The 24609-nt window shown below is 38.3% G+C and overlaps 2 protein-coding genes across 2 annotated transcripts; both read left to right on the top strand.

Moving 5' to 3' along the window:
- Positions 1-156: 156 nt before the first annotated feature.
- On the top strand, positions 157-11554 carry LOC138781855 (protocadherin gamma-B1-like). The gene is made up of 2 exons (XM_069956791.1): positions 157-187; positions 9204-11554. The coding sequence occupies exons 1-2, from the start codon at positions 157-159 to the stop codon at positions 11552-11554; spliced, it is 2382 nt and encodes a 793-aa protein (XP_069812892.1).
- Positions 11555-12676: 1122 nt separating this feature from the next.
- Positions 12677-22273, top strand: LOC138781839 (protocadherin gamma-B1-like). The gene is made up of 4 exons (XM_069956790.1): positions 12677-12698; positions 13828-16160; positions 18602-18659; positions 22182-22273. The coding sequence occupies exons 1-4, from the start codon at positions 12677-12679 to the stop codon at positions 22271-22273; spliced, it is 2505 nt and encodes an 834-aa protein (XP_069812891.1).
- The last annotated feature ends 2336 nt before the right edge of the window (positions 22274-24609 follow it).

The raw sequence follows: 24609 nt of genomic DNA, 5'->3' as shown, positions 1-24609 counted from the left end.
TTGTGCAAGTGAGAAAAGATAAATTGTGGCGTAGCTCCGCAGTGGTAACGGTGGAGCTCTGGCACTGGAGTGGCTTAAAAGTTGTGCCTCCTGCGGGCCCTGGTCGTCATCCCCCTCTTATGGGGGGGTTGGCAAGCCGGTGTTCGTGAAGGGAAAATGGCATGTCTTGGAATGTGTGGGCAGGGCGGTAAGCGTCAGGCTGGTTAACTATGGTGATATGAAACATGTAAGTGGTAACAGGTATGTGTAGATATGGTTTGGCTGGGCTGGCCCGGGGGGTGGGGGGGCAGTTATTGTTGTGATGGACAACTCTCCACAGAAAGATTAGAATAACAATTGCTTATTAGAGATGAGCAAACCGGGTTCGGGTTTAGTCGATCCGAACCAGAACGATCGGCATTTGATTAGCGGGGGCTGCTGAACTTGGATAAAGCTGTAAGGTTGTCTGGAAAACATGGATACAGCCAATGTCTATATCCATGTGTTCCACATTGCCTTAGGGCTTTATCCGAGTTCAGCAGCCACCGCTAATCAAATGCCTAAAGTTCCGGTTCGGAGTGACTCGAGCATGCTCGAGGTTCGCTCATCTCTATTGCTTATGATAGGGGGTGGTTGTAATAGTAAGTTAGGCAGGTAACCAAGGATTTGGGATTTTAAGTTACTGTAAAGGGCCTGGTGACTTAGTTTGTTGATGTTCTCTGTATTGGGGGTGGGAATGGGTAAAAAAAAGAGAGAGAGAGAAATTTCACACAAAAGAGCTCTGCAATAAAAAAAATATGCACAGAAAAAACTAGACTATTTACATACATTTCCCCTTATGTGTATTACTGATTTGTTGTAATATCCACATATACAGACATATGTGCCTTAACTGTTTCTTATAAAGCTTTTATGAGTCACCTAAAGTAGTTTGCATGCATTAATAAAGTTACATAGGTTGAAAAAAGACATGTGTCATTTAGGTTCAAGGAAGAAAGTAAACAGAAATGAAACACAATTGATGGATACAGTCTATATTTCTATGTATATATAGTTTTTAAAAATCTTAAAAGATTCTTTTGCATTTTAAATTATATAACATAACTTTCTTAGTGAAGAACAGGCACCAAGCATAAATTTCATCTGTATATTCATGGTGGGAGCATCAATGGTTTATGCCCTCATTTTTACAAAATTGTGCGACTTTTGTCTGGGTCATTGTGTCTACCATTTTGAAGTGTCATGTAAGATTTGACTTAAATGGTGCTGACCAGTACAGAAATTTCTACCCCCTGGTTCTAGTATCTGTGAAAAACAATAAGATCTTTGTCACTACTTCCTTGTCTCCAGCAAAATTCTTGACAAACAAATCTATTCTAACCACGTTATCAATTTTATCACTATATTCTTCCAGTATTTCAGTGGATAACCATAACTAGGTACAAGAAATGGATAAAAAATTCATAGTTGTTTAAAGTTTGACAGTATTTCCTGAGAATAGTTAGTCAACTTTTTTACAGCTCCTGTACCTCAATTATTTAATGCTTTCTCTACACAACCTGATGTTTATACATACCATTACTGTGCTCCAGGTACTATATTTTTATAGCTCTATAGTTTTTTATTACAGTTAAAAAAGACTCGTCCATTAAGTTCAACCAAGGAGGGGAAAAAAAGGATGAAGGGAAGTTGTTCAGTCTGCACTGGGCAAAAGATGTGTTGTTTAATATGTCTCTAAACTTAAAATATTCAAAGTATATAATGTGATATAACTATTCTTCTAATATTTGCCCTGCCAGGCTAAGGTGCCTGCCCTTGTACTCTGGTTATAACTTTAATCCATACTTCTAGAGGTTGCATTTTGGACTGGATTTGGCATTAGGTTTTTTTTAAGCTTTCATATTACCATTATTGTGGTACAACTGTCCATTGAAAATGGCCTGGATCTGGCCTTCCAGGTTACAATAAATCTTTCCACCACTGTCTGGTGGGTAAGGAGTAGTAATTTTTCATCCTATGTGCCCAGGTGTCTTGTTGCCTTTGTTGTTTATTTTTTATTATAAAAATTTCCATACATTTCTCCAACATATTTACTATATCATTGAAAAACACAGCAGCACAAACGTGAAAAAAAAATCATCTAACCCATATGCAGCAAAAGGAATCCACCCTTAAAATACATCTGTGTTATAATATTATTACCCTAATATATACTGTTAGGCTATGTTCACACAACGTCAAAAATATTGAAAAGGCGGCCGATTTTCATATTTAAAAAAAGTCAGTTTTTGCCGTGATTTAACTGACTGCAATGGCAATGCATTGAAGTCAATGGGAAGGCGGACATCCAATGCACACAGTGTTTTGAATAACTGACTTTTTTGCTGCGGACGTCAAAACAATGAACATGATCATTATTTTCGGACGTCTTTTGCAAACAGGAGACGTTTTTTATTAGTAGCTCACACACAGTTTTTCTTTTGTCACCGTTCTGTCTCCGTTTTTTACTATTAAATTCAATGGACTTTTCAGTTAACCCCTTAACGACATCGGGCGTAAACTTACGCCCTCACGCCCTGGTACTTAGCGCATCAGGGCGTAAATTTACGCCCGATGTTTCCCCGATCGCTGCGTGTTCACACACAGCGGTCGGGGAAGATGGCCTGCTATAAATCATAGCAGGCCATCATAGCTTCACGGCACGGGGGGTGGTTAACACCCCCCGTGCTTACGATCGCCGCTATTGGCTAATCAATTCAGATCAGCCAATTGTGGCGATCGGAACCTTTCCGGGTCATCGGTGACCCGATGACCCGGAAAAAAATGGCGGTCGGTGCTGTCCGAGGACGGCGCCGACCGCCATTACTGTAAAAAGTAATGTTGATCGCCGTGCCACCGGGCCGATCGCCGTGAACGGCCGGCCGGCCGTTCACGGCGATCGGGCCGGTGGCACGGCGATCAGAGTCCCACAAAATAATAAATACCTGCCCTGGACCCCTCAGCTAGGTAGCGGAGGGGTCCTGAGCAGGTATTTGTACATTACTCACCTGTCCCGGGCTCCTGATCGGCGGCTTCCGGGTTCGCGGCGTCCTCCGTCATTACGTTCGGTCTTCGGGTCTTTCCGGCGGTCCCCGTCGTCTTCTCTCGGCTATTTTCGGCTCCAGCCTCGTCAATTTCCGGATTTTGCGCTCTGCTGCCCCCTAGCGGCTGATATGTGTAATACACTTATCAGCAGCTACAGGGATATTCAGAATATAGAAAAAGTTTTTTTTTTTTTTTTCCAAATTATTTTTTTTCTATTTTCCGCACCCTATCGCCGCTGAGTGTTGATCAGCATCGCACGAAAGTGCGCTGCTAATCAGCAACTCCTCCTTTTTGGCGTAGGGTGTTTTTTTTCTGTATTCTACTGCCACGGTCTGCTTATAAGTGTCGCGCATAAGTGCGGCATTTATCAGCAACGCCTTTGTTGGCGTAGGTTTTTTTTTATACTTACTGTAAAAAAAACACGTAAAAAACACTACATTACATTGAATAAAGTTTGACACTACACCACTACATACCCCATATACTAGTCCCCATATAAAGATGGCCCCCAGGGTGTTTTCGGTATCGGACGCATACGCTATTGTTGCCTCCGACACCGAAACAGCCAGTGAGGATGAATGGGGGGATCCTTCTTTCCTCCATTCATCCTCATCATCCAGTAACGTGTCTGGGGGTAGCGTAGCGTACGCTGCCCCCCAGACACGTCTTTTCCGCCAGTACCGTCCCAATAAGAGATGGCGGTATGGAGTGAAATTCTACTAACTCTGTGAGAGTACCTCAGGGTACACTTACAGATTTGGGGTACGTGCACACTGCGGAATGGCGAAGGATAACCCTTTGTGCATTCCGCAGCTGGCACCCGCCGGCGGACTGATGCGGGCGCGCGTCTCCACCCGTGTCAAAGACTCCATGTTATGCATGGGCGGATTCCGTCGTCCGTCCAAAGAATGAACACGTTGGACGGAGAGCGGAATCCGCCCGTGCATAGAATGGAGTCTATGACACGGACGGAGACGCGCGCCTGCATCACTCCGCCGGCAGGTGCCAACTGTGGAATGCACGAAGGGTTATCTGTCGCGATTCCGCAGTGTGCACATACCCTTAGAGTGTATGAAGGGACACCCGAATCCAGCCCCAGATGCCCCCAGATGCCCCCCTCCCCCCCCCCCCCCCCCCCCATCCTCGGAACAAGTGGAAAGATCGTCCGGGAACTGATCTTCCCACTGCTGGATAAAGGTCACCACCTGTACGGGGATAACTTTTATACCAGCGCCCCCTCTTCCGGTCCCTCGCTGCCCTGTAGCTTGCGGCACGATCCGAACATATCAGAAGTAGTAATAGCGCCCTAATATTTAGCAGCCATGGAGCGGACCCAGCGCTTCTGGATATGAAGGACCCCGTATCGCACCAGGACAACATTTTCCAGGTGACGTCCCCCACACTGGAGAAAGGGAGACCCCAGAAGAAGTGCAGAGTGTGGGGTAACAGGGGGATCAGGAAGGACAACATTTACCAGTGTGACACCTGTCCTGATCCCCCGGCCTCTGCATACCGGATCGCTCCAAGGCGCACCACACGTCACTGGAGTTCTACATTATCTAAATTCTGTCCCTTATTCCTATTTCAGGGGTCACGTTGGTCCAGGGATTATTCTGATCGCCATTATGGAGTCGGGAAGGAATTTTTCCCCTGTGATGAGGCTACTGTCGTCTGCCTTACGAGGGTTTTTGCCTTCCTCTGGATCAACACAGGTTGAGTTTGATGGACACCTGTCATTTTCAACCTTATAAACTAATAATTGGCCTAATACCCCCAAATAAATTAGAATTGTCCCTTTTCCCCAGCTAAATAGGTATGGCCGCCATTCCCATTAGAGGATGCCATGATGCAATTACAAAGCCTCTGTGCTGCCAGGACAGTAGAAACCCCCCACAAGTGACCCCATTCTGGAAACTACACCCCATAAGGAATCTAACAAGGGGGGCAGCGGGGATATGGCCCCCTGGTGACGGCCACATTTGGGACGTGAAAATGAAAAAAATGGTATTTTTTATTTTCTCGGCACATGTTTTACGTAAGTGCCTGTCACCAGTGGGGTCCATATGCTCACTGCACCCCTTGTTAGATTCCTTATGGGGTGTAGTTTCCAGAATGGGGTCACTTGTCGGGGGTTTCTACTGACCTGGCAGCACAGGAGCTTTGTAATTGCGACATGGCCTCCATCCTCCATTCCAGCCTCTAAATGGCGCTCTGTCCCTTTGGTGGCTTGCCCTGTGCCCATATGGCACATTATGTCCACATGTGGGGTATTTTCGTACTCAGGGGAAACTACCCTACACGTTTTGTGTTAATTTTCTTTTTTAACCCCTTGTGGAAATGGAAAAAATCAAGGCTAGACCAACATTTAGTGTAATTTTTGTAAAATTTTTACTCTAAATCATTAATCTTGTCATGATTTTTTCATTTTCACAAGGGGCTAAAAGATAAAAAAAAACACTAAATGTGTAGAGCAATTTCCCCTGAGTACGGAAATACCCCACATGTGGACATAAAGCGCCATGTGGGCGCAGGGTAAGCCTCCGAAGGGAAGGAGCGCCATTTGGTTTTTGAAGGCTGGATTTGGATGGAATGGATTTTAAGGGGCCATGTTGCATTCAAAAGGCCTCTGTGTTGCCAAGACAGTTGAACCCCCCCACAAGTGACCCCATTATGGAAACTACACCCCTCAAGGAATGTAACAAGGGGTGTAGTGAGCATATGGACCCCACTGGTGACGGGCACAAATGTGGAACAATGTGGCGTGAAAATGAAATATTACATTTTTTACACTATAATGTTGGTTTAGCCTTGAATTTATCATTTTCACAAGGGGTTAAAAGAGAAAAAAACACACAATATGTGTAGAGCAATTTCCCCCGAGTCCGTAAATACCCCACATGTGGACATAAAGCGCCATGTGGGCGCAGGGCAAGCCTCCGAAGGGAAGGAGCGCCATTTGGATTTTGGAGGTTGGATTTGGCTAGAATGGATGATGAACGCCATGTCGCATTTACAGAGCCCTCGTGCTGCCAAAACACTGGAAACCCCCCACAAGTGACCCCATTCTGGAAACTACACCCCTCAGGGAATCTAACAAGGGGTGCAGTGAGGATATGAACCCCTTGATGACGGGCACATTTGTGCCATGAAAGTGAAAAAATGAAATTTTTCCCTTTCACGTCACATTGTTCCACATTTGTGCCCGTCACCAGTGGGGTCCATATGCTCACTGAACCCCTTGTTAGATTCCTTGAGGGGTGTAGTTTCCAGAATGGAATCACTTGTGGGGGGTTTCCAGTGTCTTGGCAGCACGAGGGCTCTGTAAATGCGACATGGCCCTTGAAATCCTTTCCAGTGAAATTCAGCTTCCAAAAGCCAATTGGTGCTCCTTCCCTTTGGAGGCTCGTCCTGCGCCCCCTTGGCACTTTATCGCCACATGTGGGGTATTTCCGTACTCGGGAGAAACTGCGCTACACATTTTGTGTCTTTTTTTTCCTCTTATCCCTTTAAGAAAATGAAAAATTGAAGGCTAGAACAACGGTTTAGTGTAAAAAATAAATTTTTCTTTTTTCACGCCATATTGTTCGGAAAATCTGTGAAGCACCTGTGGGGTCCAAATGCTCACCGCACCCCTTGTTACATTCCTTGAGGGGTCTAGTTTTCTAAATGGTGTCCCTTTAGGGGTGTTTTTTAGGTTTTGGCACCCCAGAGCCTCTGCCAACCTGAAGTGGTACAGTCAGAAATGACCAAATATAACGGAGGCGTTGAAATTCACTAGGCGCTCCTTTGTATCTGAGGCTTGTGGTTGCGTCAAATAGCGCAATAGGGCCACATATGGGGTATTTCTGTAAACTGCAGAAACGGGGCAATAATTATTAGGGTGCATTTCTCTGGTAATAGGTTTATAATTATGAAAAATATTGGATTACAATAAAATCTCTGCACAGAAAATTAAAATTTTCAAATTTCTTACACACTTAGCTTTTATTTCTGTGACTCCCCTAAAGGGTTAAAACACTTTCTGGATATGCTTTTGCAGAGTGTGGGGGGTGCAGTTTCTGAAATGGGGTGCTTTGTGGGGCTTTCTAACATACAGGCCCCTCAAATACACTTTGAACCTGAACAGGTCCCTAAAAATATCTGATTTTGAAATTTTACTGAAAATTTGGAAATTTGCTGCTAATGTTTTAAGCTTCCTATTGTCTAAAAAAAATTAAAGATCGTTTAATAAATGCCGCCAACATAAAGTAGACATGTTGCTAATGCTATTTAATATATAATTTATGTGGTATAACCACTTTCTGTATACGCAAAAAAGTTTCAAAGTTGGAAAAATGCAGTTTTTCACATTTTTTCACATTATTTGGGTTTTTTTCATAAAGATTTGTTATGATTATCGACTCCAATTTACCAGAAATGTAAAGTACAATATGTCACGAGAAAACAATCTCAGAATCAGCCGGATAGGTAAAAGCATCCCGAAGTTATTAATGAATAAAGTGACACTGGTCATATTCATAAAATTTGTCTCTGTCATTAAGGCCATTTCAGGCTCTGTCCTTAAGGGGTTAAGCCACACCCAAAGGGCAATTAGCAATCCCAAACTAAAATAATGTGCAAACACCAGGCGAGACAGCTAAATACCGTCCGTTATTTTAGACTCAAAATATCGGACGTCATTTTAAAAGGAGCTGAAAAAAAGACATGTGAACATAGCCTTAGTCTGTTATGTTATGATACACATCCTAATAAGAAAATGTTGTTCTTTTTAAAATTTTCAGCATTTTCATTTTAAATGTTTTCCTTAAACATTTCAGAATAAATAGAAAAAAAAATTATATTTTGAATACTATTATTTGAAGACATTGTAATTCTGTATTTTCACCTCTGAGCGCCGCTGTTTAACCACTAAGGAGAAAAATGCAGAACTGAAAATCCACTGGTATTTTCCTCTGTCACAAACATTGCTGATCTGCAGAAAGAACCACAGCCATTTTCTTGATTCTCCTGATCACAGACGAAGGGATACAATTTAAAAAGAAAATAATAGATACCATGAACATTATTTTGTTTAATATCTGCACTGGATGACAAAACCTTACTGAATACCTGACTGGGAATAATCATTAAGGATGGAAAGGATGGAACCTTCTAAACAGGGCTGCAAAGGACTCAGATGGCAAGTAACCATTTCTATCTTATTTTCTTGGCTGTGTCATTCAGTCTCTGGTCAGATTCATTATTCCATAGTTACATAGTTACATAGTTACATAGTTAATACGGTTGAAAAAAGACACATGTCCATCAAGTTCAACCAAGGAGGGGATGAATACAGGGAAGGGGGAGGGGTGATAGGTTCTATACATATGCATTTATATTATTTTGGTCTAAGAACTTGTCTAGCCCTGTTTTGAAGCCCTCTACTGTTTTTGCTGTGACCAGATCCTGTGGTAGACTGTTCCACAGATTCACAGTTCTCATGGTAAAGAAGGCTTGTCGCCTCCGGAGATTGAACCTTTTTTTCTCCAGGCGTAGGCAGTGCCCCCTTGTCCTTTGAGGGGGTTTTACCTGGAAGATCTTTTCCCCATATTTCTTGTAGGGGCCATTTATATATTTAAATAAATTAATCATATCTCCCCTTAAACGTCTCTTCTCCAGACTAAACAAATGTAATTCTTTTAATCTCTCCTCATAACTAAGATGCTCCATTCCCCTTATTAGTTTAGTTGCCCGTCTTTGTACCCTCTCCAGCTCTAGAACGTCCTTTTTATGAATCGGATTCCAAAACTGGACGGCATACTCCAGATGAGGCCGCACCAAAGCTTTATAAAGCGGTAATATTATATCCCTGTCCCGTGAGTCCATGCCTGTTTTAATGCATGACAATATCCTGCTGGCCTTAGAAGCAGCTGACTGACATTGTGTGCTGTTCTGTAGTCTATTATCTACAAGTACACCCAGATCCTTCTCCATCAGCGACTCTCCCAGAGTAACTCCCCCCAGGACATATGATGCATGTGGGTTATTAGTACCCAGGTGCATAACTTTACATTTATCCACATTAAACCTCATTTGCCAAGTGGACGCCCAAACACTCAGTGTGTCTAAGTCATCCTGTAACATCTGCACATCCTCCATAGACTGTACTGTACTAAAAGAAGAAATGAGCAAAGACTCTGTTATAGCAAATATTGCAGATGACCTTGGATTAGATATAAAGCAGCTCTCATCTAGAAAACTGAAGATGGTATCCAGAGCATCAGAGAGATATTTCTATGTGAACCTAGATAATGGAAATCTCTACATCAGGGAAAGGATAGACAGAGAGACATTGTGTGGGACAGAAGCTTCTTGTTTCTTAACCTTTGATGCTGTGGTAGAAAATCCATTAAACATTTTTAAGATCAAAGTTGATATTCAGGATATAAATGATAATTCTCCACAGTTCTATCATGATAAAATTATTATAGAAATAAATGAATTTACATTAGCTGGAGCTAGATTTGCTTTACAAAGTTCAAAAGACCCAGATATTGGTAGTAATTCGGTGCAGACATATAAGCTCAGTGACAATCAGTATTTTACACTCACTGAGAATGTTAGAACAGATGGGAGTACATCTCCAGAGCTTGTTCTAGAGAAACCATTAGATCGAGAGACACAAGACACCCATGAATTGATGCTAACAGCATTGGATGGAGGAAATCCTATTAAATCAGGTACAGCATTATTAAACATAATTGTTACTGATGCCAATGACAATGCTCCTGTATTTAGTCAAGATATGTATAAAGTCTCCTTAAAGGAAAACATCCCAGTCAATTCTACAGTGATCATATTAAATGCTACAGACAGTGATGAAGGGGTCAATTCACAGATCACATATTCATTTATCGAAAGATCTGGCAACCTCCATCACACAGGAATATTTAGTATTATACCTAATACTGGTGAAATAACAATCAATGGAAACTTAGATTTTGAAGTAACAAAGAATTATGAATTGTCTATTCAAGCAAAGGACGGGGGAGGCCTTGTGGCTCATTGTAAGGTGTTGGTAGAAGTTATAGATGAGAATGACAATGCTCCAGAGATATCTATCACTTCATTATCTTCTCCTATTCTTGAGGATTCTGCACCTGGGACAATGATCGCTCTGATTGAAGTTCATGATCAAGATTCTGGAGACAATGCAGATGTAGACTGTCAAATTCTTGAAGACGTTCCCTTTAATTTATTATCATTAGATAATTACTATAAACTTGTTTTAAGAAATCCTGTAGATAGAGAGAAAACATCTTCTTATAATGTTACCATTGTAGCTACAGACAGAGGATCACCACCTCTTTCCAGAAAACTCAAACTTAAATTGGATATTTCAGATGTCAATGATAACCCACCAATGTTTGTCAAGTCTACCTACGTAGCTTATGTGCCAGAGAACAATTTACCAGGAGCTTCTATATTCAGTATACACGCCTCAGATCCTGATACTGGAGATAATGGTAAAATAATTTACTCAATTACTAGCACCATTACAGAAAATCTATCAATGTCATCTTATCTCTCCATCAATATAGAGACTGGAGTTTTCTATGCACAACGATCATTTGACTATGAACAGAACAAGGAGTTTACAATAGAAATCACAGCTACAGACAATGGATCCCCCTCTCTGAGCAGTAACGCTACACTTATTATCCATATAGTGGATCAGAATGATAATGCACCAAAGATCTTGTACCCATCACTAGATATTGGTGGATCGGCTGTGTTTGAGATGGTGCCTTTCGCCTCTGAGCCCGGTTCTTTAATCACTAAGGTGGTAGCGGTGGATGCAGACTCTGGACACAATTCTTGGCTCTCTTACCACTTTTTACAAGTATCAGACCCAAATCATTTTGTGATAAGTGAGCACACAGGTGAGATCAGAACATTGCGGGGCTTTCAGGAAAAGGATATGGTGAATTACAAGATTGTTGTGATGGTGAAGGACAATGGAAACCCTTGTCTATCAGCTACAACCACATTAAGTATGATCATTGCAAATGACTTCCAACAGGTTGTTCCTAAACTCAACAACCAACCAAAAGAAGAAGAAACTCAGAATAACTTACAGTTATACTTAGTTGTTGCTCTGGCACTTATCTCCTTGCTTTTTATAATAACTGTGATGGTGGTCATTATATCAAAGTGTAAGCAGCCCAAACCCTCAGCAGCCTTCTCTTCTCTCACCACAAATCTGTATCCTCCAATTGATCCCAGGACATTCTCCATGTATAGTGATGGATCATTACCTTTCCCATATTCATACAATGTCTGTGTAGCGTTAGATTCTACAGAGGGCGACTTTACTTACATGAATCCCAATGGAAATGTTCCTGTGGAAAACCTGATTGATGCTGATAATGCAGAACAAGGATCTGAATGTATTACAGAAGCTTCTCCAATCCCCGACCAGGTGAGATTTTCAGCATTTAAACCTAATTGACAATGTGTGTTTTTTTTTAATGTACTGACATTCTAATTTTCCAAATTTATTGTATGTATTAAGTATATTTAATGCATGTATGTATAAGTATTGTCCATGTCTTGATATCTATTTTGTTAACAATCTTCTGGTTTCTGTCAATTTTACTTGAAAAGCTTAGCAGGATCATATTGCCCAAAAAGAGTTCTAGACAACATTTCTGTGGGCCTAGTACGTGTTGTGTTGTTTGCAGCATTTCTGTTAAAAATGTTAAACTAAATACTACGGCCCAGATTTATCAGGGCTTTTTGCACATTTCTGGGATGAATATTTTGTGACCTTTTTCTGGCATGTATTGTTGAAGCGATCATATGAATAATTATTCGGCAGCAAATATGTTTTATGTGTGATTTTTCTTTATTATTCACCTTTTGTAACTGAATGCAGTTTTTTTAAAACTGTGTGGTTGTATATTTCTATGTATATATAGTTTATGAAAATCTTAAAAAATTGTTTTGCATTTTAAATTATATAACATAACTTTCTTAGTGAAGGACAGGCACCAAGCATAAATTTCATCTGTCAGATATGTCCATGGTAGTATCATCAATGGATTATGCCCTCAATTTTACGTAAATGTGCGATTTTTGTTGTTTTACACTGAACTTTATTATATCTAAGTCATGCTGTAAAGCCTTTTGAAGTGTCATGTAAGATTTGACTTAAATGGTGCTGACTACTAGAGAAATTTACACACCCCGTTTCTAAAATCTGTGAAAAACAATAGGATCTTCGTCACAACTTGCTTGTCTCCAGAAAGATTCTTGGAAAACAAACAAATCTATTCTAACCAAGTTATCAATTTTACCATTTAGTTTTCCAGTATTCCAGTGGATAACCATAACTAGGTACAAGAAATGGATCAACATTTCATAGTTGTTTAAAGTTTGAAGGTATTTCCTGAGAATAGTTGGTCAACTTTTTTACAGCTTCTATACCTCAATTGCTTACTGCTTCCTCTACACAACCTGATGTTTAAACATTACTGTGCTCCAGTTACTATATTTTTTTATAGCTCTATAGATATTTATTACAGTAAAAAAGACACACTTCCATTCAGTTCAAACAAGGAGGGAAAATAAGATGGATGAAGGGAAGGTGTCAAGTCTGTAATGTGCAAAAGATATGTTGTTTTTTTAATATGTCTCTTAACTTAAAATATTAAGAGGTATATAATGTGATATATAATGTGATATACCTATTCCTCTAATGTTTGTTCTGCCAGGCTAAGGTGCCTGCCCTTGTACTCTGTAATCTGTACTTCAAGAGGTTGCATTTTAGACTGGACTTGGCATTAGTTTTTTTTTTTTTAAGCTTTCATATAATCATTATCGTGGTACATTTGTCCCTTGAAATTAATGATGTGGACTTGGCCTTCCTGGATACAATAAATTTTTCCACCACTGTCTGATGGATAAGGAGTAGTAACTGCTCACCCTATGCGCCAAGGTGTCTTGTTGCCTTTGTTGTTTATTTTTTCTTATGAAAATTTCTGTAAACTTCACAAAATATCTGCTTCCATTTGGGATCTTAAACACATTATTCCAGCTTGTAAGCTCTTCAACATATTTATTATATCCTTCAAAATCAAAGCTGCACAAAAAAATATCAAAACAGCAAAATGAATATACACTTAAAATACATATTTATTATAATATTTTTACCCTAAGATATCCATTTAGTCTGTTATGTTAGAATACTCTACCTAATACGAAAGTGTTATTCTTATTGAAATTTCCAGTGATCTATGATATCTTGCTTTTATATATGTGCTTCAAACTCTGCTGAAAGCCAATTAATTGTTGTTAAATAAAAAATATAAAAATCCTTAAACTTTTCAGTATAAATAGAAAAAAATATATATTTTGAATACTATTATTTGAAGTAATTGTAATTCTGTATTTTCACCTCTGAGCGCCGCTGTTTACCCAGTTAGGAGAAAAATACAGAACTTAAAATCCACTGGTATTTTCCTCTGCCACAAACATTGCTGATCTGCAGAAAGAACCACAGCCATTTTCTTGATTCTCCTGATCACAGAGCAAATGATACAATTTTAAAAGAAAATTATAGATACCTTAAACATTATTTTGTTTGATATCTGCACTGGATGACAAAGGTTTACTGGATACCTGACTGGAAATAATCATTAAGGATGGAACCTTCTATACAGGGCTGCAAGGGACTCAGATGGCAAGTAATATATATTTTATTCTTTTGTTTTTCATATTTAGTCTCTGGTCGGATTCATTATTCCATTGTAGAAGAAATGAGGAAAGACTCTGTTATAGCAAATATTGCAGATGACCTTGGATTAGATATTAAGCAGCTCTCATCTAGAAAACTGAGGATTGTATCCAGAGCTTCAGAGAAATATTTCTATGTAAACCTAAATAATGGAAATCTGTATATTAAGGACAGGATAGACAGGGAGACATTGTGTGGGACAGAAGCTTCTTGTTTCTTAACCTTTGATGCTGTGGTAGAAAATCCATTAAACATTTTTAAGATCAAGGTTGACATTCAGGATATAAATGATAATTCTCCGCAGTTCTATCATGATAAAATTACTTTAGACATAACTGAATTTACATTAGCTGGAGCTAGATTTGCATTACAAGGTGCAGAAGATCCAGATATTGGTAGTAATTCAGTGCAGACATATAAGCTCAGTGACAATGAGTATTTTACAGTCACTGAGAACATCAGAACAGATGGGAGTAAATCTCCAGAGCTTGTCCTAGAAAAAACATTAGATCGAGAAACACAAAATATTCATGAATTAATACTAACAGCTTTGGATGGAGGAAATCCTATCAGTTCTGGTACAACATTACTAAATATAATTGTTACAGATGTCAATGACAATGCCCCTGTATTTACTCAAGATATGTATAAAGTCTCCTTAAAGGAAAACATTCCAGTGAATTCCACAGTGATCAGGTTAGATGCTACAGACAGTGATGAAGGGGTCAATGCACAGATCACATATTCTTTTATCAAAACATCTGGGAACCTCCATTACAGGGGAATATTTAGTATTTTACCAAATACTGGTGAAATAAGAATCAATGGAAACTTAGATTTTGAATTAACAAAAAATTATGAATTGTCTGTACAAGCAAAAGACGGAGGAGGCCTTGTGGCTCATTGTAAGGTGCTGGTAGAGGTTATAGATGAGAATGACAATGCTCCAGAGATATCCATCACTTCATTATCTTCTCCTATTCTTGAGGATTCTGCACCTGGGACAATGATCGCTCTGATTGAAGTTCATGATCAAGATTCTGGAGACAATGCAGATGTAGACTGTCAAATTCTTGAAGACGTTCCCTTTAATTTATTATCATTAGATAATTACTATAAACTTGTTTTAAGAAATCCTGTAGATAAAGAGAAAACATCTTCTTATAATGTTACCATTGTAGCTACAGACAGAGGATCACCACCTCTTTCCAGAAAACTCAAACTTAAATTGGATATTTCAGATGTCAATGATAACCCACCAATATTTGTCAAGTCTTCCTACGTAGCTTATGTGCCAGAGAACAATGTACCAGGAGCTTCTATATTCAGTATACACGCCTCAGATCCTGATACTGGAGATAATGGTAAAATAATTTACTCAATTTCCAGCACCATTACAGAAAATCTATCAATGTCATCTTATCTCTCCATAAATATAGAGACTGGAGTTTTCTATGCACAACGATCATTTGACTATGAACAGAACAAGGAGTTTACAATAGAAATCACAGCTACAGACAATGGAACCCCCTCTCTGAGCAGTAACGCTACACTTATTATCCATATAGTGGATCAGAATGATAATGCACCAAAGATCTTGTACCCATCTCCAGATATCGGTGAGTCGGCTGTGTTTGAGATGGTGCCTTTCGCCTCTGAGCCCGGTTCCTTAATCACTAAGGTGGTGGCGGTGGATGCAGACTCTGGACACAATTCTTGGCTCTCTTACCACTTTTTACAAGTATCAGACCCAAATCATTTTGTGATAAGTGAGCAGACAGGTGAGATCAGAACATTGCGGGGCTTTCAGGAAAAGGATATGGTGAATTACAAGATTGTTGTGATGGTGAAGGACAATGGAAATCCTTCTCTATCAGCTACAACCACCTTAAGTCTGATAATTGCAGATGACTTTCAACAGGTTGTTCCTAAACTCAACAACCAACCAACAGAAGAAGAAACTCAGAATAACTTACAGTTATACTTAGTGGTCGCTCTGGGACTTATTTCCTTGCTTTTTATAATAACTGTGATGGTGGTCATTATATCAAAGTGTAAGCAGCCCAAACCCTCAGCAGCCTTCTCTTCTCTCACCACAAATCTGTATCCTCCAATTGATCCCAGGACATTCTCCATGTATAGTGATGGATCATCACCTTTCCCGTACTCATACAATGTCTGTGTAGCATTAGATTCTGCTAAGGGTGACTTTACCTACATGAATCCCAATGGAAATGTTCCTGTGGAAAACCTGATGGATGCTGATAATGCAGAACAAGGATCGGAATGTATCAAAGAAGCTTCTCCAAATTCTGAACAGGTAAGATTTGTTACCTTCTTGGCATGGTTTTCTCAAATTTATAATCTTTTACAATTCTGTCCTGTACAGTCCTGTACAATACATGTAAGTGTTTGAATCCATGAGGAAGTAGGAGTGAAGCATGGAAGTAGTGTGAGGTGGAGGCCGACGAGCTTGGATATAACACTGTGTTTTTCGCATAATTGGTATTGTTACATCTTGAATAATGTTTATTTTGCACATACATGCCACATCATGAATCACGGACTCCTCTTTTGCATACTCGTGTTTCCCGGGGGGCGGTGCACCTAGGACTTCACTGCATTGAGCGCTTTCATTAGCAGCCGGCGGTGTTGTCGTTTGGCTGTTCTCCCTGAGTTCAGCAATCTGTTTCTCTTATGGCTCTAATAGGCATTGCTCCCACCTAGCCAGAATCCTGCTCCACACTGATGAGGGGCAACACCCCGAAACAGCTGTCTGTGGATGGTTACCTAGCCTCGGTTTATCCCTTGTCATTACACTGACTTATAGGGCCACTTAATATGGTGGATTTGGTGGTTTCCTAACAGGAGCTGCCACTTGGCTGGGTCCTTCCCGGAGGGATATCTGGCTAGTCCTGTGTTTTGAGACTCTTCAATGAGGCTCCACGGACTTCTCTTTTGCATACTCGTGTTTCCCGGGGGGCGGTGCACCTAGGACTTCACTGCATTGAGCGCTTTCATTAGCAGCCGGCGGTGTTGTCGTTTGGCTGTTCTCCCTGAGTTCAGCAATCTGTTTCTCTTATGGCTCTACTAGGCATTGCTCCCACCTAGCCAGAATCCTGCTCCACACTGATGAGGGGCAACACCCCGAAACAGCTGTCTGTGGATGGTTACCTAGCCTTGGTTTATCCCTTGTCATTACACTGACTTATAGGGCCACTTAATATGGTGGATTTGGTGGTTTCCTAACAGGAGCTGCCACTTGGCTGGGTCCTTCCCGGAGGGATATCTGGCTAGTCCTGTGTTTTGAGACTCTTCAATGAGGCTCCACGGACTCCTCTTTTGCATACTTGTGTTTCCCGGGGGGCGGTGCACCTAGGACTTCACTGCATTGAGCGCTTTCATTAGCAGCCGGCGGTGTTGTCGTTTGGCTGTTCTCCCTGAGTTCAGCAATCTGTTTCTCTTATGGCTCTACTAGGCATTGCTCCCACCTAGCCAGAATCCTGCTCCACACTGATGAGGGGCAACACCCCGAAACAGCTGTCTGTGGATGGTTACCTAGCCTCGGTTTATCCCTTGTCATTACACTGACTTATAGGGCCACTTAATATGGTGGATTTGGTGGTTTCCTAACAGGAGCTGCCACTTGGCTGGGTCCTTCCCGGAGGGATATCTGGCTAGTCCTGTGTTTTGAGACTCTTCAATGAGGCTCCATGGACTCCTCTTTTGCATACTCGTGTTTCCCGGGGGGCGGTGCACCTAGGACTTCACTGCATTGAGCGCTTTCATTAGCAGCCGGCGGTGTTGTCGTTTGGCTGTTCTCCCTGAGTTCAGCAATCTTTTTCTCTTATTACATCATGAATCATAGCACTTGCATTTTTATAGGTCTGTTTTATGCCATTGTGGTGTTGTTTTATAGTTACCACACATATCCTGGACTTAAATCACTTTATATTGCATTCATCAGTCTCAGCTGTCTGGCCTCCTTCCCCCAAATCTTGTTGTTTTTAACACATCTTTTTGTAATAGTATGCTTAAACTTAACATTTTGTGTAATTTGGTGTTGTTTGGTTGTTTAAGTAGGACATTCAGTTGTAGGTCTATAGTATATTTTTCAGTGAGTCTGACTGCTCTTAATTATTATATTATTTATTTAATTTAACTTTCTTACTCTGCTTTTATGTACTATACTTTTAACTTATAGAGTAAATTAGCTATATCCCCTTGGCAAGGTTCTAAAGGTTTTTTTTCAGTTTTTTCTTTTGGTGCGGCAGAACAAATATTCCCTAACATATGATTTAATGATTACCAATCTTTTTTTTTGTTTTTGCTTGATAGGCAACATACAAATATTGTAAGTGGTTATTAGTTTTACTAAATGTTTTAGCATGTTTTAATCATCACACCTAGCTTCACCACTTTATTACTATAATGTAAGGGCACCTATATATTACTTTATAGCTACAGTATTTAATTGTTAGTGTTTAGGGTCATGGGAGGAAATAGAAATTTATTAGCAATATGTGGATTGGGGTAGTAATTTGTTTGCTGTCTTGAAAGCTTGAGATCTAGTGAATAGGTAGAAGGAAGGACATAATTTTCTTAATAGGTTTTGCTTACAATTTGGGAGAAATCTAAGCAGTTCCAGGTACAGTATATCAGGTTTTATAATGCAAATAAGCTGTGTTAAAACAGATTACTAACAATCGACTTTAACAGCTGGGTTACAGATGTGTCCCCTATACCTCTCCTTGAACTTAGTTGGATTTCAATTTCTCATTAAACAAATTCAATGCAATGAATTATGAGGAAAGGCAAGGTAGGACACATCTGTTAAAAATTGTATAATAACACATTAGCAAGAAGTAAACATTGTACCAACTCCATGGAACTCCAGCTTTGAATCTGTTTAAGGCTGTGTCACAGAACGGCAGCTGTCTGTGAAGTTCACCCCGGCCTGTACTGCAGTACCAGCTACATGAACATTAGTTCTTCGGAATTGGAATGTGGGCACATCGACTGTGAAATTGACTGTGCAGACAATGTAAAGTACGTCCAGAGCCACACTTTACATTGTCTGCACAGTCAGGTTCGTGTGGCGGCCACTCAAAATTGACATGTCGGTTTTTTGTGCGACTGCATGAAATCCCAGCTGGAGCGTAAACACTGTGTATATACTCCAGCCGGGATTCCATAGAGTTCAATGTGATCGACCGCCGTCATTAAATAACAGCTGTTGTTGCAAACCTGCATAATAAATATAATATAACTATTATGGCTACAGCCAGAGGATCCCCACCTCTTTTCACTAGAAGAAACATTAGATTAGAGATATCAGATGTCAATGATAACTGACCAATTTGCAAAATCCACTTACATGGCCTATGTAGTAGAAAATAATATTCCCGGAGTTTCCATATATGCAATGTAAGCATCTGACATTGATTCTAGGGAAAATGCTAAAAAAGTATATTCAATATTTAATTTAGAAATCACAACGACCTCTTATTTTTCCAATAATATAGAGACTGGGGTTTTATATGCTTACATTAACTCTTTTCATTGCAGACAACTTTCAGCAAATGATTCCTAAACTAAGTAACACACAAAATAATGATGACCACCCTCTGACTAACTTACAGTTTTACTTTATCATTGCACTGTTATTAATAGCCTCATTTTTTATTGTAACCGTTGTTTCGGAGATAATCTCAAAATGCAAGCAAAGAGGCTAGGCTAGGCTAGGCTTTACGGTGGAACGGTTGTTGTTTGTACAGCATGTGAACATAACCAAATTAGGCATAAACTGCTGAGATGCAGATGTTTGGTTTATTTGCTTGGTAAGCATCTATAGATTACGTTGCCTTGCTCTGTCTGATATGGCATCTTGTAATAACTGACATCCTATTGTATTTTGTTCTTCAGTGGTGTTTTTTGGGCTCAAAAAGTGATAGTCTGGCTCACTGGGGGTTGTTAACCCCATATGGGCCAAACTGTGTGCTGTTTGGGGGGGGGGGGCAGTCTGGTCCCTAAGTGGTTAAGTTAACCCCATGTGGACCAAACTGTTCTCCATTGGGGGGTAAACGTACCCTCCCAGTGTCCGGTGTTGTCCTATCGATTGGTTGCAGCCGCTGATTGGCTGAGCAGAGACTCCTGCATGTTAAGCTCAGCCAATCAAGGGCTGCAGAGATGTCCCGCCTTAGCCACTATACGCAAATAAACACACAAACGCATGAAAACGTTATACACATTAAAAAAAAATTTCGTAGCATTTTTGAGGAGGCATAAAAACACCACGAAAGAGCTGTGTCAAGGGGCTTCCTTATAAAGTAAGGTATGCATAGAGACATGGAAGTTCCTCAGAGCAATACTTATATTAAGCCTCTTTTATTTCAGTGAGTACTGAGATCGTAAGAAAAATTGATTTATATGGGCGACTATTTATTTTCAAATTAATTTTTTTTAACATTTTGCAATATAATAAAAGGAAAGATAAGAAAAAAAGATACAAAAAACTGTTGTACATAATTAAGTCATCCCATTGCACTAATATTAATACTTTTCATTCAATCAGGACAGAGTTTTTAAACATTTAAGGTTTCCTGTTATTTTTGCTAGGACCCAGTTTGGTTATGTGAAGTGTGTTTAGAAATAATTGATTTTACATACTGAGGTTTGCGGTATTCTCTGTGATTTATATTTCTAGACCTTGAAAATGGAGATTTTTCTGCAAATAGCCGTAGGTAGAACTTAATTCCATTGCGTATAAATGTTGTCGGGCTTTCAGTAGTCTTCAGTTTGTTTTTAAACAACAAAACTAGATATTTAAATAGGTAGAATGGTGATGCATATATTTGCCAAAATAATTGGTTATTGATTAATAAATGAGATTCAATAATTTCAGTATGGTAATATACCGCCTTCAGTATCAAATGCATCATTAAAAACCATATTATGTTTATAAAGATTAAACTTTGGATCAAATTTGATCATTTCAACAGTTTGTGTTCATCCTTTTTTTTCTTAATTTTCTATTGAGTTTATTAGACTTCATCCTTCTTATGATCTACTATTGTATAATTTAAGGTTCCTCTCCTTTTTATGAATTTGAATGGCATGGAAAATGTACTCTTCTGATGATAAACAATACGTTCAAATGTGAATAAGGAATAATTATAGTTTATAACAAAGTATTTAAAAACGTGTAATAGTAAAATTTCAAATTTTCTTTAAATATATAACATCTAAACAGTTAATTCTGCTTATGCAATTTATAATTTTAGAAACAAAAAACGAAATGTTCTATTTAATCTATAATATATAAAACATTTTGTATTCAATATCTATTTTGTATTAAGTATTAGATAATTATATTTCTAATATAACTTATTGTTAGTTCTGTGACTATATAGTAGTATATGGCTATGTTCACACAACATTTTTTCATTTTGATATTTAAAAATCGCCCCTTTTTGCCATTTAACTGACTGCAATGGCATTGCTTTGAAGTCAATGGAAAGATGGACGTCATACGCACACAATGCATTGAATAACGGATGTTTTTACTGCAGACGTCAAAATAATGAACATGAGCATTATTTTCGGACATCTTTTGCAAACAGGGGATGTTTTTTATTAGTAGTTCACACACAGTTTTTCTTTTCTCACTTCCTCCATTTTTACTATTAAATTCAATGGACTTTTCAATTAAGCCACACCCAAAGTCAAATTAGTAATCCCAAACTAAAATAATGTACTAACAGCTGACATTGCACTAAGGGGAGGCCAGGCTGCTAAATAACGTCGGTTATTTTGGACTGAAAATGACAGACGTCATTTTAAAGGGAGCTGAAAAAATGTTGTGTGAACATAGCCATATTGGTCGTTGGTAGTAAAGATGTAGCCAGGGTTAACACAATCCCTTGAACGTCAAGTTAAATGCATCATTGTGATCAAGTTAACACAGGCTACATATGCATATTGTTGGGTTTTTGCCCTTTCTTTAGGCCATATTCACACGTCACTATATTTTCAAGGAAGAATTTCACGCTCAGCAATTTTTGTTCGGCAATCCGCAAAATAACCGCAGTGCATCCGTAATGTACTTACGCCTTGTTTGTTTAGTTTTTTTAAGGATACACAAGAAAACAAATATTCAATGATATTGTTAAATCAAAGTGTGTAATCATAAAACTTTCCATATTACCATTTGTAACACATCTCTCTACCCTTTTGGAAAGTCTATATTTGTCTAAATGATCTTCATGTTATTGTAGAGTAAGGTATAGATAATATAACAAAACCCAGGTATATCAATAATTTCTTAATGTTATCATTTTAGAAATAACTCCTGTATCAACATCAGAAATCTGTACTGAAGGACATGAACTCTATACTACAGCTTTTGCCAAGTTGGACTTGGAATTGGCTTGATTCAAGGCACTAATCTGCATGTTTTTAAAACTGTGTCTTTTAAATGGCAACGTGGCTATCCACTAAAAAGAAAAAATGGGATGTGGTTTGGGTGTAATACAGACATGGACTTCTAATGGAATTAATGTGTTAAAATCTTTTTGGACTAACTTTTTAGCATCACCATTAATAAAAATAAATAAGTAAATATGAAACATCAATGTGGTATAAATTAAGTAGGTAGAAAGTAATTGTTTTTTTATGCATATCACTAATGCTCAGATAGTGTCTTATAGATAAGCAGTACTAGTCTTACTTTTTAAAATTATTTTACAGACAAAAAGCTTCTTTTTTTTTTTTTTTAAATAAAAAGCCAAAACTTAATTCAAAGATGCGTCCTTTCTTATTGCTAAATTTTAAAAAAATTTAATTTGAGATTTCCTGCTTACTTCATACAGTATCTTTGTGATGCTGTATTTATATATTGTGTCAGTTTTTGTGTTTCATTCAGTGATTGTTATGTAAATTAAGTCCTATGAGTGTTCTGATAGTATTGTCTTCAATCATTTAATGAGAAATTAAAATTAACTAATTTAAGGAAAGGTGAGAGTGGACACATCAGTATACTTTGACTATTCATTTTATTTATTATAATAGCGCAGCCCTCTTCCCTGAGCTGCTTTTAACATTACTTATGGAAAGGCTTCATGGCCATGTTCACACTAAATAAAAAATAGAGAAAAGGCCCCTGCTTTTGCTTTTTAAAATAACGTGCAATATTGCTAATTTGTCAGTGACCTTTTTGTAATGGATGTTGTTTGTGTGGACATCAAAATAATAATCATGACAATTATTTGCGGATGTCTTTTACAAATAAATGTTTATTTTTAGTTTTTCACATACAGTTTTTCGTTTTATCACCACCCTTTCACAGTCTATACTATTAAATTTAATGGACGTTAAATTAAAAATAGACCAGAGAGCCACTGAAACATGCTAAACTACGGACATTACTTGATACTCAAAACAGTTGTTTTAAGTATCAAACATTTTCCAGAAAAAAATGTGATGTGAACATAGCCTTTATCAAGCGTATTGGACACAGGAACAATAGGCAAGAGGCTTGACATATTATTATGGGAGAGGTTTTCAGGCATGCTTTGGGACCTGTGCAGTGGTTAATGTTCAGGCAGGTTCAAGTAGATCTGAGTGATATTTATCTATTAGTTTTATCATTTATTATAATCTTGCCTGTGATGCTAATAATAACGAGGCTTCAGAAAATGTTTCTCTACAGAACAGGAAGGTTGAAAAGATTTTAAAACTATGTTTTAAGTCTAAGTATTAAGGTATGTTACTATTATGATAAAAAAAATAGAATTTTCTATTTTTATAAAGTTTAAAATGTGTGTGCATTTCTGTGTCAACTGCATACATAATATTAAATGCAAAGGTCAAATCAAATATGAAATATTTTCCTTAGTTATCTCTTTATGTAATATGTATTTTAATATGATTATCGCATACTATTGTTTATTTTTATATCTTCTTTATTTACAGTTTTTAAACAGTACAACAATAATAAACATAGTAAAATTGGGTTTCGAATATATCTTATTTATCTATGTCAATAGGGCAAGATATTGTTATATTTGATATACTGACTGCAAAAATAAAGTTGGTTTATATGTTATGCTAACAATGTTTTATGAGTTATTTGTAATTTAAAAATGGTCAAAAAATAAAGCATCAACAATATATGTTATATCATATACTATATAATATAAGCAAAATAAATAAAAAAATTAAAGAAACACCATTAGGCTAGGTTACCACTATGGGATTTGTTCAGGAAAAGGCTTCCATCTATTTTTTTTTTTTAAGTTATTTCTCCTAATAATACATTGTGGAAACATAGCCTATATCTGTCATTTGATCACCAAATATTAGTATAAATAGGGACTGGTTGAAAAGAATATAAAGCTATAAAGTATTCTTGATAAATATATGAAATTATACGAATGTGTTTTTTTTAGGATTTATTCAATGACATGTTAAAAAAAAACATTGGTAGGAAGAACATAAATACATTAAATAAAATCACAATACAATTGTTTTAAAATAAATTCTAAGGGTTGCAGTTCCTCAGTTTTACCGCTGAGCGCCGCTATTGGACCAATAAGAAGAATAATACCAAACTTGTGATTCACAAAGCAGATCTGCAAAAGCAGACACAGCCATTTTCTGGATATTCTCTTCAGCAAAGCATCATTTTCTTTGCATGTATATTCAGGATTTTATATGGATTATTGAAGCTGAACATTTACATATATTGGATTTCATAAAAGCTAAAAGAA

Source organism: Dendropsophus ebraccatus, chromosome 1 (assembly GCF_027789765.1).
Source record: "Dendropsophus ebraccatus isolate aDenEbr1 chromosome 1, aDenEbr1.pat, whole genome shotgun sequence".
Taxonomy (NCBI): domain Eukaryota; kingdom Metazoa; phylum Chordata; class Amphibia; order Anura; family Hylidae; genus Dendropsophus; species Dendropsophus ebraccatus.
Note: the sequence above shows the minus strand (reverse complement) of the source record. Positions and strands in the feature narration are given on the sequence as shown.

Coding starts and splice junctions, on each gene's coding strand:
- LOC138781855 (XM_069956791.1), top strand. CDS start 157: ATGGCATGTCTTGGAATGTGTGGGCAGGGCG. Junction 188..9,203: donor TGGAATGTGTGGGCAGGGCG/GTAAGCGTCAGG, acceptor CATCCTCCATAG/ACTGTACTGTACTAAAAGAA.
- LOC138781839 (XM_069956790.1), top strand. CDS start 12,677: ATGGATGAAGGGAAGGTGTCAA. Junction 12,699..13,827: donor GGATGAAGGGAAGGTGTCAA/GTCTGTAATGTG, acceptor TTTCATATTTAG/TCTCTGGTCGGATTCATTAT. Junction 18,660..22,181: donor GAATTATGAGGAAAGGCAAG/GTAGGACACATC, acceptor TTATCATTTTAG/AAATAACTCCTGTATCAACA.